Source organism: Puma concolor, chromosome B2, assembly GCF_028749965.1.
Source record: "Puma concolor isolate L17-30 chromosome B2, mPumCon1.1.hap2, whole genome shotgun sequence".
NCBI classification, from domain to species: Eukaryota; Metazoa; Chordata; class Mammalia; order Carnivora; family Felidae; genus Puma; species Puma concolor.
In genome coordinates, this window is record NC_141671.1 from 2,396,268 (window position 1) to 2,408,186 (window position 11,919).

The 11,919-nt window shown below is 38.6% G+C and overlaps 1 protein-coding gene across 1 annotated transcript; it reads left to right on the forward strand.

Moving 5' to 3' along the window:
• The first annotated feature begins 4,972 nt into the window (after positions 1–4,972).
• On the forward strand, positions 4,973–5,968 carry LOC147580587 (olfactory receptor 2B8-like). Its single transcript, XM_086705986.1, has one exon. The coding sequence runs from the start codon at positions 4,994–4,996 to the stop codon at positions 5,966–5,968; it is 975 nt and encodes a 324-aa protein (XP_086562112.1). The 5' UTR covers positions 4,973–4,993.
• Positions 5,969–11,919: the final 5,951 nt, after the last annotated feature.

Here is an 11,919-nt window from a genome sequence, read left to right on the forward strand (position 1 = left end):
GAGCCATGGTGTCCAATAGTGTAATAAGTAGCCACATAAGCGATTTAAATTTAAATTCATTACAATGAAAAACATGTGAAGTTCAGTTTCTTAGCTGGGAAATTTTAAATGCTCAGGCAGTGACAAGTGGAGAGTGGGTATAGTATTGGACAGTGAGGACAGAGTATTTCTACCATCACAGATGGATGCTTCTACTGGAGAGTTCTGGCCAGCTTCTCATGGGATCAGGCTCCTGCTCTGTTCCACTGGAGACCACATCCTTGCTTAGCAACAAGCAAGCTGTCTTCCTTCCCTCCCCCGTTTATCCCGAGAGCATTCCCTGAATAAACACAATGCAGTGGAAATCCTACTTCATCGTCTTCTTCCACAGAACCTACCCTACAGCCTTGTCAGTGTTCATTACATCTGTCATTTCGTATGTATTGATGGCTGTATCCCCTCATTTGCTCAAACTCCCTCGTCATCAGGGGCCTGTTCTCATATGTCTGAGGTCAGCTCAGACCCATGGGACAGAAGCATCAAGAAAGCAATAGCGATTCAGTCATAGAACTAAGGCTGAGGAAATCTTGCCCACACTTTTTCAGGATTCATTCAAGAACTGGATAGGGCAGAGTATGTATGTCAAATATATCAGTGAGTGTTATATATTTTAAATATCTTAAGTGTAGTCATTATCTTGAGATATTTTGTCTTTAAAATATGTAGTGTGCATACTGAGCATCTGGTTTGTGGAAATATGGATTCTTGCACTGAAATTTTTAGAATTTTGTGTCAATATTGAACAGTTATGGTAATCACTGCATCTCCTTGTGTGTGTCAGGAGTAAGCATTTAACCTCTTTTATTTGTTGCCTGTTCTTTGGTTTTTGAAATTATTTATTTTTAAATTTACATCCAAGTCAATTAGCATATGGTGCAACAATGATTTCAGGAGTAGATTCCTTAATCCCCTTACCCATTTAGCCCATCCTCCCTCCCACAACCCCACCAGCAACCCACTCTTTGTTTTCTATAATTAAGGGTCTCTTATGTTTTGTTCCCCTCCCTGTTTTTATATTATTTTTGGTTCCTTCATGTTCATCTATTTTATATCGTAAAGTCCTCATATGAGTGAAGTCATATGATATTTGTCTTTCTCTAATCCCGCTTAGCATAATACCCTCTAGTTCCGACCACATAGTTGCAAATGGCAAGATTTCATTCTTTTTGATTGCCGAGTAATACTCCATTGTATATATATACCCCTTCTCTTTATCCATTCATCCATCGATGGACATTCGGGCTTTTTCCATACTTTGGTTATTGTTGATAGTGCTGCTATAAACACTGGGGTGCATGTGCCCCTTCAAAACAGCATACCTGTATCCCTTGGATAAATACCTAGTAGTGCAATTGCTGGGTCATAGGGCCATTCTATTGTTAATTTTTGGAGAAGACTCCACACTGTTTTCCAGAGTGGCTACACCAGTTTACATTCCCACCATCAGTGCAAAAGAGATACTTTTTCTCTGCATCCTCGCCAACATCTGTTGTGGCCTGAGTTGATAATGTTAGCCATTCTGACAGGAGTAAGGTGGTATATCATTGTGTTTTTTATTTATATTTCCCCAATGATGAGTGCTGTTGAGCTTTTCTTCATGGTTGGTTGCCATCTCGATGTCTTCTTTGGAGAAGTGTCTATTCATGTCTTTTGTCCATTTCTTCACTGGATTCTTTGTTTTGTTTTTTTTTTTTTGGGGGGGGGTGTTGAATTTGGTAAGTTCTTTAAACCATTATCTGATATGTTGTTTGCAAATATATTCTCCCATTCCATTGGTTGCCCTTTAGTTTTGCTGATTGTTTCCTTTGCTGTACAGAAGTTTTTATTTTGATGAGGTCCCAATAGTTCATTTTTGCTTTGGTTTCCTTTGCCTCCAGAGATGTGTTGAGTAAGAAGTTGCTGCAGCCGAGGTCAAAGAGGTTGTTGCCTGCTTTCTTCTCGAGGATTTTGATGGCTTCCTATCTTACATTTAGGTCTTTCCTCCATTTTGAGTTTATTTTTGTGTATGGTATAAGAAAGTGGTCCAGTTTTCCCAGCACCACTTGCTGAAGAGACTGTCTTTATTCCATTGGACATTCTTTCCTGCTTTGTCAAAGATTAGTTGGCCATACATTTGTGGGTCCATTTCTGGGTTCTCTATTCTGTTCCATTGATCTGAGTGTCTGTCTTTGTGCCAGTATCATACTGTCTTGATGATTACAGCTTTGTAATGCAGCTTGAATTCTGGGATTGTGATGCCTCCTGCTTTGGTTTCCTTTTCCAAGACTGCTTTGGCTGTTCGGGGTCCTTTATGGGTCCATACAAATTTTAGGATTGTTTGTTCTAGCGCTGTCAAGAATGCTGGTGTATTTCGATAGGTATTGCATTGAATATGTAGATTGCTTTGGGTACCATTGACATTTTAACAATATCTGTTTTTCCTAACCAAGAGCATGGAATCTTTTTCCATTTTTTGTGTCTTCTTCAATTTCTTTCATAAGTTTTCTATAATTTTCAATGTATAGATTTTTCACCTCTTTGGTTAGATTTATTCCTAGGTATTTTATGTTTTTTTTTTTTTTTTGGTGCAATTGTAAATGGGATTGATTCCTTGATTTCTCTTTCTGTTGCTTCATCATTGATGTATCCGAATGCGACTGATTTCCGTGCATTGGTTTTACATCCTGCAACTTTGCTGAATTCATGGATTAGTTCTAGCCATTTTTTTGTGTGGAATCTCCAGGGTTTTCCATATAGAGTATCATGTTATGTGCAAAGAGTGAAAGTTTGACCTCCTCCTGATGATGTCTGTTCTCTTAATTATTATTGTAAAATTGAGTTTTGCGAGATGTCATTTGCCATTATATCCCCTTTTTGATAGTTATCATACATAATGTATGCTTTTTTCAAGTATTTATTTTTTTCTGTATGTGAAATAATAATTTCTTTGTGATTTTTATAACTGGACTTTTCTGTATCATATCATCATATCATATCATATCACATCATATCATCTCATATCATATCAGTTGTGTTCCACATAAGTTCACACACACATATAATCCCATAAAATAGCAAATCACTTTACAAGTCATCTCACCAGCATTTTATTTTTTCCCAACTGCCTTCTTAGTCCTTATTGAAATAATATTGTTTAAATATATCATTATTGTATTCTAATGTTGCATTATTATATTGGTGTTTTCCTTGGATGAGTTAGCGTTTTATGTTTGTGCTCCTTCACATTGGTGAGTACGTCCCCTATTAGACACATTTTAAAATTTGTCAGGAATCTATCTCTGGTAAATGTATCTATATTCATGCTTGTCTGCAAGAGTTGGAACCATGGTTTGCTTTCATTGTTCTTCTGAGTAGGTGTGAGTCAGGTGATGTTCCCTTGTGTTGCACATTTAGATTGTCTCAAACACCTGTGCAATTAATTCTATTAAGAAATTTTTGTGCATAGATTTTGTTTATCAAATGTCATTGATATCACTGATCACATCTTTGTAGGAAAAGGAGGTGTAAAATAGTGTCAAATACCACATCCTTTTCTCAGTATTTATGACTATTTGTTTTATGCCAGTTTTGTACCAATTTCTTTCACCCATCAGTGGGTCTAACCCCATTCATGATTCAGATTTTAAAAGTCTTAGAAGAATCAACAATGTGCTGTATGCCCAACCATTTGAATGTGATAGAACTGAAATCCTCATTTTCTGATGCCTCTTTGGTCAGCGTATAACTATTCTTCTTCAGTAGTAAGCGTTGGATGAAAATGGTCATCACCTAGCCTTATATTTGGCAATGTATTTGGTCCAGTGTCACTAACTCTGCAAGGTAGCTTCCAGAAAGGTAATAATTAACCTAATATTGATGGATGTCTGAGATTTTGTGTAATACCAAAATAATTTTTTGTTTATGCCTTCCCTTGTATACATTAAGTATTGCATTATAGCGCTTTGACCTGCCATTGCTTTGAGAGTGCTTCTGTCTTTAGCTCTGTGTGTTTTTCTATTGCTTATTTTATCATAGGAAGTGTGTGTACAGAACTACATGGTTGGATAACTTTTTAAAATGTTTTTTTGTGACTAGAGTGTTGATAGGGAATAATCCAACTTATTTCAGGAATTTTACAGACACTAGTTGGTGTAATGTATGTAACAGAAATCTGTAGAAGGAAGAGGAAAATATTGATGACTGGATTTTTGAGTTCTAAATCCAACTGACTTGACACAGCCAAATGAATTTTTGGAGTTCCTGTTAAAATGGTATGGTAATTTTAAGCATCTTTAGGGAAAAAGTTAACACTGTGATTGAATGGTGGTATTCTGGTTCTCTCTGATTATTTGTTTTACTACCACAGGAAAAAACACACCAATGTGTGTTCATTTGCAGATCTAGTCATGAAATTTTGAATGTAATTGAAGTTTTTGTATAAGTACATTGTAGGTCATAAATTCCTACATCTGGATGCATTTGGAGATTATGTTGTATTATAAAGTACTGCATGTGAGGTGTGTGCAAATCCAGTTGTGTGGAATTATGAGATACATATTTAAAATAATGACTCTCTTTCTATCTCCATCTCTTTCCTATTCTTTCTGATTTCATGCCCTCTTTTTCCTCATCCTGTTTTTCTCTAAATGTACCTACATATTCAAAGTACTTTAAATCCTATTTAAGATCAGACTGAAAAAACTTTTGTACCTATGACTGATGGAAACACAAGGTCCATTATTTGATTTTCTATTACATATTAATGATTTACTTTTTTGATAGTGTGGAACTATATTAGTATAAGCAATGTCAGTTTCAATGAGTACATAATTTATTTAAATAGTTATTGATATAATCCAATGGCCATGTCTTTTAACATGATACATCCACCCCCTGCTAACTTTCTATTATTTAGAATATTTCTTTAAAAATTGCTAAATACTTGCTGTTGACAGGAAACATGTGGTAAGAAAGGATGGACCCGAAAAATGGAAGTTCTTTCACTAGTTTGATCCTGCTGGGTTTCTCTGACCAGCCTCAGCTGGAGCGAGTCCTCTTTGTGGTTCTTCTGATCTTCTATCTGCTTACCCTGCTGGGAAACACAACCATCATTGCATTGTCCCTCCTGGACCCACACCTGCAGACTCCCATGTACTTTTTCCTCTCCAACCTAAGCTTTCTGGACCTGTGTTACACGACCAGCACTGTTCCTCAGCTGCTGGTTCATCTCAGGGGAGCAGACAAGTCTATCTCCTTCTCTGGCTGTGTAGCGCAGCTGTTCATCGCTCTAGGGTTGGGGGACACAGAATGCATTCTGTTAGGGGTGATGGCATTTGACCGCTACGCAGCCATCTGCAGGCCCCTGCACTACACAGTGATCATGCACCCCCGTCTCTGTGTCCTGATGGCTTCTGCATCATGGTTCATTGGTTTTGCCAACTCCTCATTGCAGACGGTGCTCATCTTCCTTGTACCACTTTGTGGGAGAAATAAAATAGACCACTTCTTTTGTGAGATCCCCCCACTGCTCAAGCTTGCCTGTGTTGACACCACTGTGAATGAGTCTGAGCTCTTCTTTGTCGGTGTGATCATTCTGCTCATACCTATGGCATTAATCACATTCTCTTATGGTCGGATTGTCAGGGTGGTCTTAAGAATAAAGTCAATTGCGGGACAGAGGAAAGTGTTTGGGACATGTGGATCCCACCTTACAGTGGTCTCCCTGTTCTATGGCACGGCCATCTATGCTTACCTCCTGCCCAGCAACAACCACTCTCAGAATCAGGGCAAGTTCATTTCTCTCTTCTACACCATCATCACCCCCATGGCCAACCCCTTCATCTATACACTGAGGAACAAGGATGTGACAAGTGCAATGAAGAATGTGCTTTATGGGGGCTGTGACTCCAGACGACTGGGGTTGGAAGACCCTGTGACAGAAGTCTTTTAATTCAGACCCTTTAAGGTGTTTGTGTCCAGCATATGTCCTCCAATATTTCCCCTAATGACTCTCAAGGAAATTTTCTTACCGTATTCTTTTATGCAAGTGAGCATTCCAAGTCTAAGTTCATGGATTCATTCTAACCTCCAGAGACGCTGGTTTAGTGTTTCTACAGCATTTGCATCATATTAATTTTTTAGAAAGCTCCACAGGTTTTTCTTGTTTCACCCCCTCTTGGGAATAGTGTTCCATTTCTAATTGTAAAAAAAAAGTATGCACATACTGTAAAGGCATACTGAAAAAAAGAATAGCAACAACTATAATAGTGTAGGAAATATTAGCATTTCAGCATTTTCTAGCAATTTCTGGAGGCATATCACTTATTCTTGCAATTTGATCATGGCTCTATTAAATGGTCCATAGGCTGACAGTATCACAGCTTTTTCCCAGAATTAGTATATAACTGGGAAAGAAAAATTTTAGGTCAGAGAAAATCCTGGTAACATCAATCCTGATGAAGTCATTCAGATGTTAGGCCCCAGTGTGACTGTAGCAGTGTGACAGTAATTTAATGTAGCCTTCATGTCACAGAGGGAGATGGTGTAATGCACTCATCCCAGGGACAATGGGAGCATCAGGTAGCAATACAGCAGGCGGTGCTTATGTGTAATTTTGGGCATAGTCACTGAAACACCCATGTGAGTGTGCAACTTGCTTATTTTAAGTTTGTGAACCCTCCCACTCATTAAAATTGTCTTTGGAGGACATTAAATGACACAAGTCCTAATTTACATTTTTTTTTTTTTACCTATTATAATGCAGCAAAGTTTCAAAGGGTAAAATATATTTATTTATTTTTTGAAAAAATGTTTGTTTATTTTTGAGAGAGAGAAGGACAGAGTGTGAGTGGGGGAGGGCAGAGAGAGAGGGAGAGAGAATCCGAAGCAGGCTCCAGGCTCTGAGCTGTCAGCCCAGAGGCTGACACAGGGCTCAAACTCAAGAACCGAGAGACCTGACCTGAGCTGAAGTCAGATGCCCAACTGACAGAGCCACCCAGGTGCCCCTCAAAGGGTAAAATATATTTAGATACTCACTTCATACCATTTTATAAATTCTTTGATTGAGGCCTGAAGTAACCAAGGCTTTTGTATCTCACGTCTGCCAAAAGCCCCATACAATTTGATTGCAGGGAAATATTACAAAACAATAAAGAATGGTCTCTATTTTCCAGGAAATCCCATGTTCTTTTAGATTAGATTCACCAAGAGAAATTTTAAGAAAGAAATGTATATTAATCATTAAAAATCTCAATATGTCTGAAGTTTACAAATAGTCGTCTCATTATGAAATAGCTGTAATCCATTCTAAATTATAAGTAATAAATAGAAACTTTTCATAACAAGTGAGTGTGACATTGTAGCCTTTAGGTCTCAACTCAAGCTCCCTTTGTATATGCATATGTTGTGGGGTATGGATCTGGTTTTTTTTGGTATGTATTTATTGTCATGCACAGTGTATTTTCCCATGGAAGCTGGAGCTTTGACAATGCCACCATCAAAGAAAGGTTTATGATATTTGGTAGGTTTTCCCAGCGTGTAGCCCAGTGTAGGTAAATGTATTTGTGTCCTCAATGGGATACATATCCATAACAATCACACTGTTTCCTCTCCTGACAGCTAACTGGCATCCTCCTGGGTCTTGAACCCCCTGAGCTGCTCATGGTCCTGACACGTGATCTTGGAACAGAAACAGCATTAGGCAGGCTGGAAATGTCAGCTCAGGAAGATTCTCACATGTCATGGTTCTGTCTGTATTCCTAACAGCATCACAGTATTCACATTTGACATCAACACCTGGGATATATTTTTACACCATAGTAATGCTGAATGAACACCAGCCTAAAAACAGTTTTATAAAACTGTTTATCCCTGATGCTGACAAATTTCCTGTTCTCTCTTATGTTTCAACCACATCCTGACCGTTATACCAAACGGCCACTGTATAATCCCTGAAATGAACTTTCCGTGGTGCGAAAACCCTCAAGGACTCTTTTAAATATTTTTAAAATTTTTATTATTTTTGAGAGAGAGAGAGACAGAGAGAGAGCGTGATTGGGGGAGGGGCAGAGAGAACGGGACACATAGAACCAGAAGCAGGCTTCAGGCTCCAAGCTGTCAGCACAGAACCTGACACGGGTGGGGGGGTGGGGCTTGAGCCCATGAACCGTGAGATCAAGACCTGAGCTGAAGTCAGATGCTTAACTGACTGAGCCACCCAGGTGCCACCCTCCACCAGTGTCTACTTTATCCATTCATCCGTTGATGGACATTTGGGTTTTTTCCATAATTTGGCTATTGTTGACAGCACTGCTATAAACATTGGGGTAAATGTGCCCCTAAGAATCAGCACTCCTTTATCCACTGGATAAATTCCTACTAGTGCTATTGCTGGTTCATAGGGTAATTCTATTTTTGATTTTTTTGAGGAAGCTCCATACTGTTTTCCAGGGTGGCTGAACTAGTTTGCATTCCCACCAGCAGTACAAGAGGGTTCCCCTTCCTCCATATCCTCACCAACATCTGTTGTTTCTCAGTTGCTAATGTTAGCCACTCTGACAGTTGTGAGGTGGTATCTCATTGTGGTTTTGATTTGTATTTCCCTGATGGTGAGTGATGTTGAGCATTTTTTCATGTGTCTGTTAGCCATCTGGATGTTCTCTTTGGAAAGTGTCTATTCATGTCTTCTGCCCATTTTTTCACTGGATTATTAGTTTTCTGGGTGTTGAGTTTGGTAAGCTCTTTGTAGATTTTGGATACTAACCCTTTTTCTGATATGTCATTTGCAAATATCCTCTCCCACTCCGTCAGTTGCCTTTTAGTTTTGTTGATTGTTTCCTTTGTAGTATAGAAGCTTTTTATCTTGATGAGGTCCCAATAGTTCATGTTTGCTGTTATTTCCCTTGCCTTAAGAGGCATGTCAAGTAAGAAGTTGCTATGGCTGAGGTCAAAGAGGTTGTTTTCTCCTATAGGATTGTGATGGTTTCCTGTCTCACATTTAGCCCTTTTTTCCATTTTGAATTTGTTTTTGTGTATGGTATAAGAAAGTGGCCCAGTTTCATTCTTCTGCATGTTGCTCTCCAGTTCTCTGAGCACCATATTTTAAAAGAGACTGTCTTTTTTCCATCGGATATTCTTTCCTGCGTTTTTCGAAGAGTGGGTGGCAATACATTTGTGGGTCCAATTCTGGGTTATATATTCTATTCCATTGGTCTATGTGTCTGTTTTCGTGCCAATACCATGGTGTCTTGATGATCACAGCTTTGTAGTACAGGCTGAAGTCCAGGATTGTGATGCCTCCAGCTTTGGTTTTCTTTTTCAACTTGACTTTGACTATTCGGGGTCTTTTGTGGTTCCATACAAGTTTCAGAATTTTTTGTTCTAGTTCTGTGAAGAATGCTGGTGTTATTTTGATTAGGATTGCATTGAATGTAGAGATTGCTTTGGGCAGTATCCACATTTTAACAATATTTGTTCTTCTAATCCATGAGCATGAAAATTATTTTTCCAATTCTTTGTGTCTTCTTCAATTTCTTTCATAAGCTTTCTATAGTTTTCAGTATACAGATCTTTTACCTCTCTGGTTAGGTTTATCCCTAGCTATTTTATGGTTCTAGTTGCAATTGTATATGGGATCCATTCCTTGATATCTCTTTCTGTTGCTTCATTATTGGTGTAGAGAAATGAAAACAATTTCTATTCATTGATTTTATAGCTTCGATTGCTGAATTCATGGATAAGTTCTAGCGGTGTTTTTGGTGGAGTCTTTCAGACTTCCCATGTAGAATGTCATGTCCTCTGCAAAAAGTGAATGTTTGACTTCTTCTTTGCCAATTTGAAGGCCTTTTATTTCATTTTGTTGTGTGAAGCTGAGGCTAGGTCTTCCAACACTATATTAAACAGAAGTAGTGAGAGTGGACATCCCTGTCTTGTTCCTGATCTCAGGGGGTAGGTCTCAGTTTTTCTCCATTGAGGATGATATTAGCTATGGGCCACATAGATATGACTTTTATGATGTTAAGGTATGTTTCTTCTATCCTGAATTTCTTGAGGGTTTTTAGTAAGAAAGGATGCTATATTTTGTCAAATGCTTTTTCTGCACCCATTGACAGGACCACATGATTCTTATCCTTTCTTCTATTAATATTATGTATCACATTGATTGACTTGTGAATGTTGAACCAGCTCTCCAGTCAAGGAATGAATCCCACTTGATCATGGTGATTAATTGTTTTAATATACTGTTGAATTCAATTTGCCAGTATCTTGTTAAGAATTTTTGCACCCATGTTGCTCAGGGATATTGGCCTGTAATTCTCCTTTTTTGTGGGATCTTTGTCTGGTTTGGGAACCAAAGTATAATGCTGGCTTTATACAATGAGTCTGGAAGTTTCCTTCTGTTTCTATGTTTTTGGAACTGCTTCAGAAGACTAGGTATTAACTCTTCTTTAAATGTCTGATAGGGGGCGCCTGGGTGGCGCAGTCGGTTAAGCGTCCGACTTCAGCCAGGTCACGATCTCGCGGTCCGTGAGTTCGAGCCCCGCGTCGGGCTCTGGGCTGATGGCTCAGAGCCTGGAGGCTGTTTCCGATTCTGTGTCTCCCTCTCTCTCTGCCCCTCCCCTGTTCATGCTCTGTCTCTCTCTGTCCCAAAAATAAATAAACGTTGAAAAAAAATTAAAAAAAAATAAATAAATGTCTGATAGAATTCCCCTGGGAAGCCACCTGGCCCAGGACTCCTATTTGTTGAGAGATTAAAAAAAATTTTTTTTAATGTGTATTTATTATTGAGAGACAGAGAGAGACAGACCATGAGCATGGGAGGGGCAGAGAGAGGAGGAGACACAGAATCTGAAGGAGGCTTCTGCCTCTGAGCTGTCAGCACAGACCCTGACGTGAGGTTCGAATTCATAAACCATGAGACCATGACCTGAGCCGAAGTTGGACCCTTAACCAACTGAGCCACCCAGGCACCCCTTGCTGGGAGAGTTTTGATAACTAATTCAATTTCTTTGCTGGTTGTGGGTCTGTTAAAATTTTCTATTTCTTCCTGTTTGAGTTTTGATAGTGTGTGAGTGCCTAGGAATTTGTCCGTTCCTTCCAAGTTGTCCAGTTTATTGGCATATAAGCTTTTGTAGTATTCTCTAATATTTGTTTGTTTTTCTGTGGTGTTGTTTGTGATCTCTCTTCTTTCATTTGTGATTTTAATTATTTAGCTCCTCTCTCTTTTCTTTTTAAGAAGTCTGGCTAGGGGTTTCTCAATTTTTGTTTATTCTTTCAAAAAACCAGCTCTTAATTTCATTGATCTATACTACTGGCGTTTTAGATTCTATGTTGATTATTTTTTCTCTAATCTTTATATTATTGCTCTTCTTCTGCTGGCTCTGGGCTTTATGTGCTGCTGTATTTGTAGCTCCTTTAGGTGTGAGGGTAGGTTGTGTTTTGGGGACCTTTCTTGCTTCTTGAGATAGGCCTGGATTGCAATGTATTTTCCGCTTAGGACTGCCTTGGCTGCATCACAAGGGTTTGGACTGTTGTTTTTTCATATTCACTTGATTCCATATATTTTTAAATTTCTTCTTTAATTTGCTGGTTGATGCATTAATTCTTTAGTAGGATGTACTTTAACCTCCTTATATTTGGGGATTTTCCAAATTTTTTCTTGTGGTTGATTTCAAATTTCATAGCACTGTCATCTGAAAATATGGATGGTATGATTTCTGTCCTTTTGTATTTGTTGAGGGCTGGTTTATGACCCAGTATGTGATCTATTTTGGAGAATGTTCCATGTGCACTTGAGAAAAATGTGTGTTCAGCTTTTGGATGAAAAGTTCTGAATATATCTGTTAAGTCCATCTGGTCCAATGTGTCATTCAGAGCCATTGTTTCCTTACTGATCTTCTACCT

Excerpts from the sequence above, each read along its gene's own strand:
- LOC147580587 (XM_086705986.1), top strand. The coding sequence starts at position 4,994 with ATGGACCCGAAAAATGGAAGTTCTTTCACTAGTTTGATCCTGCTGGGT.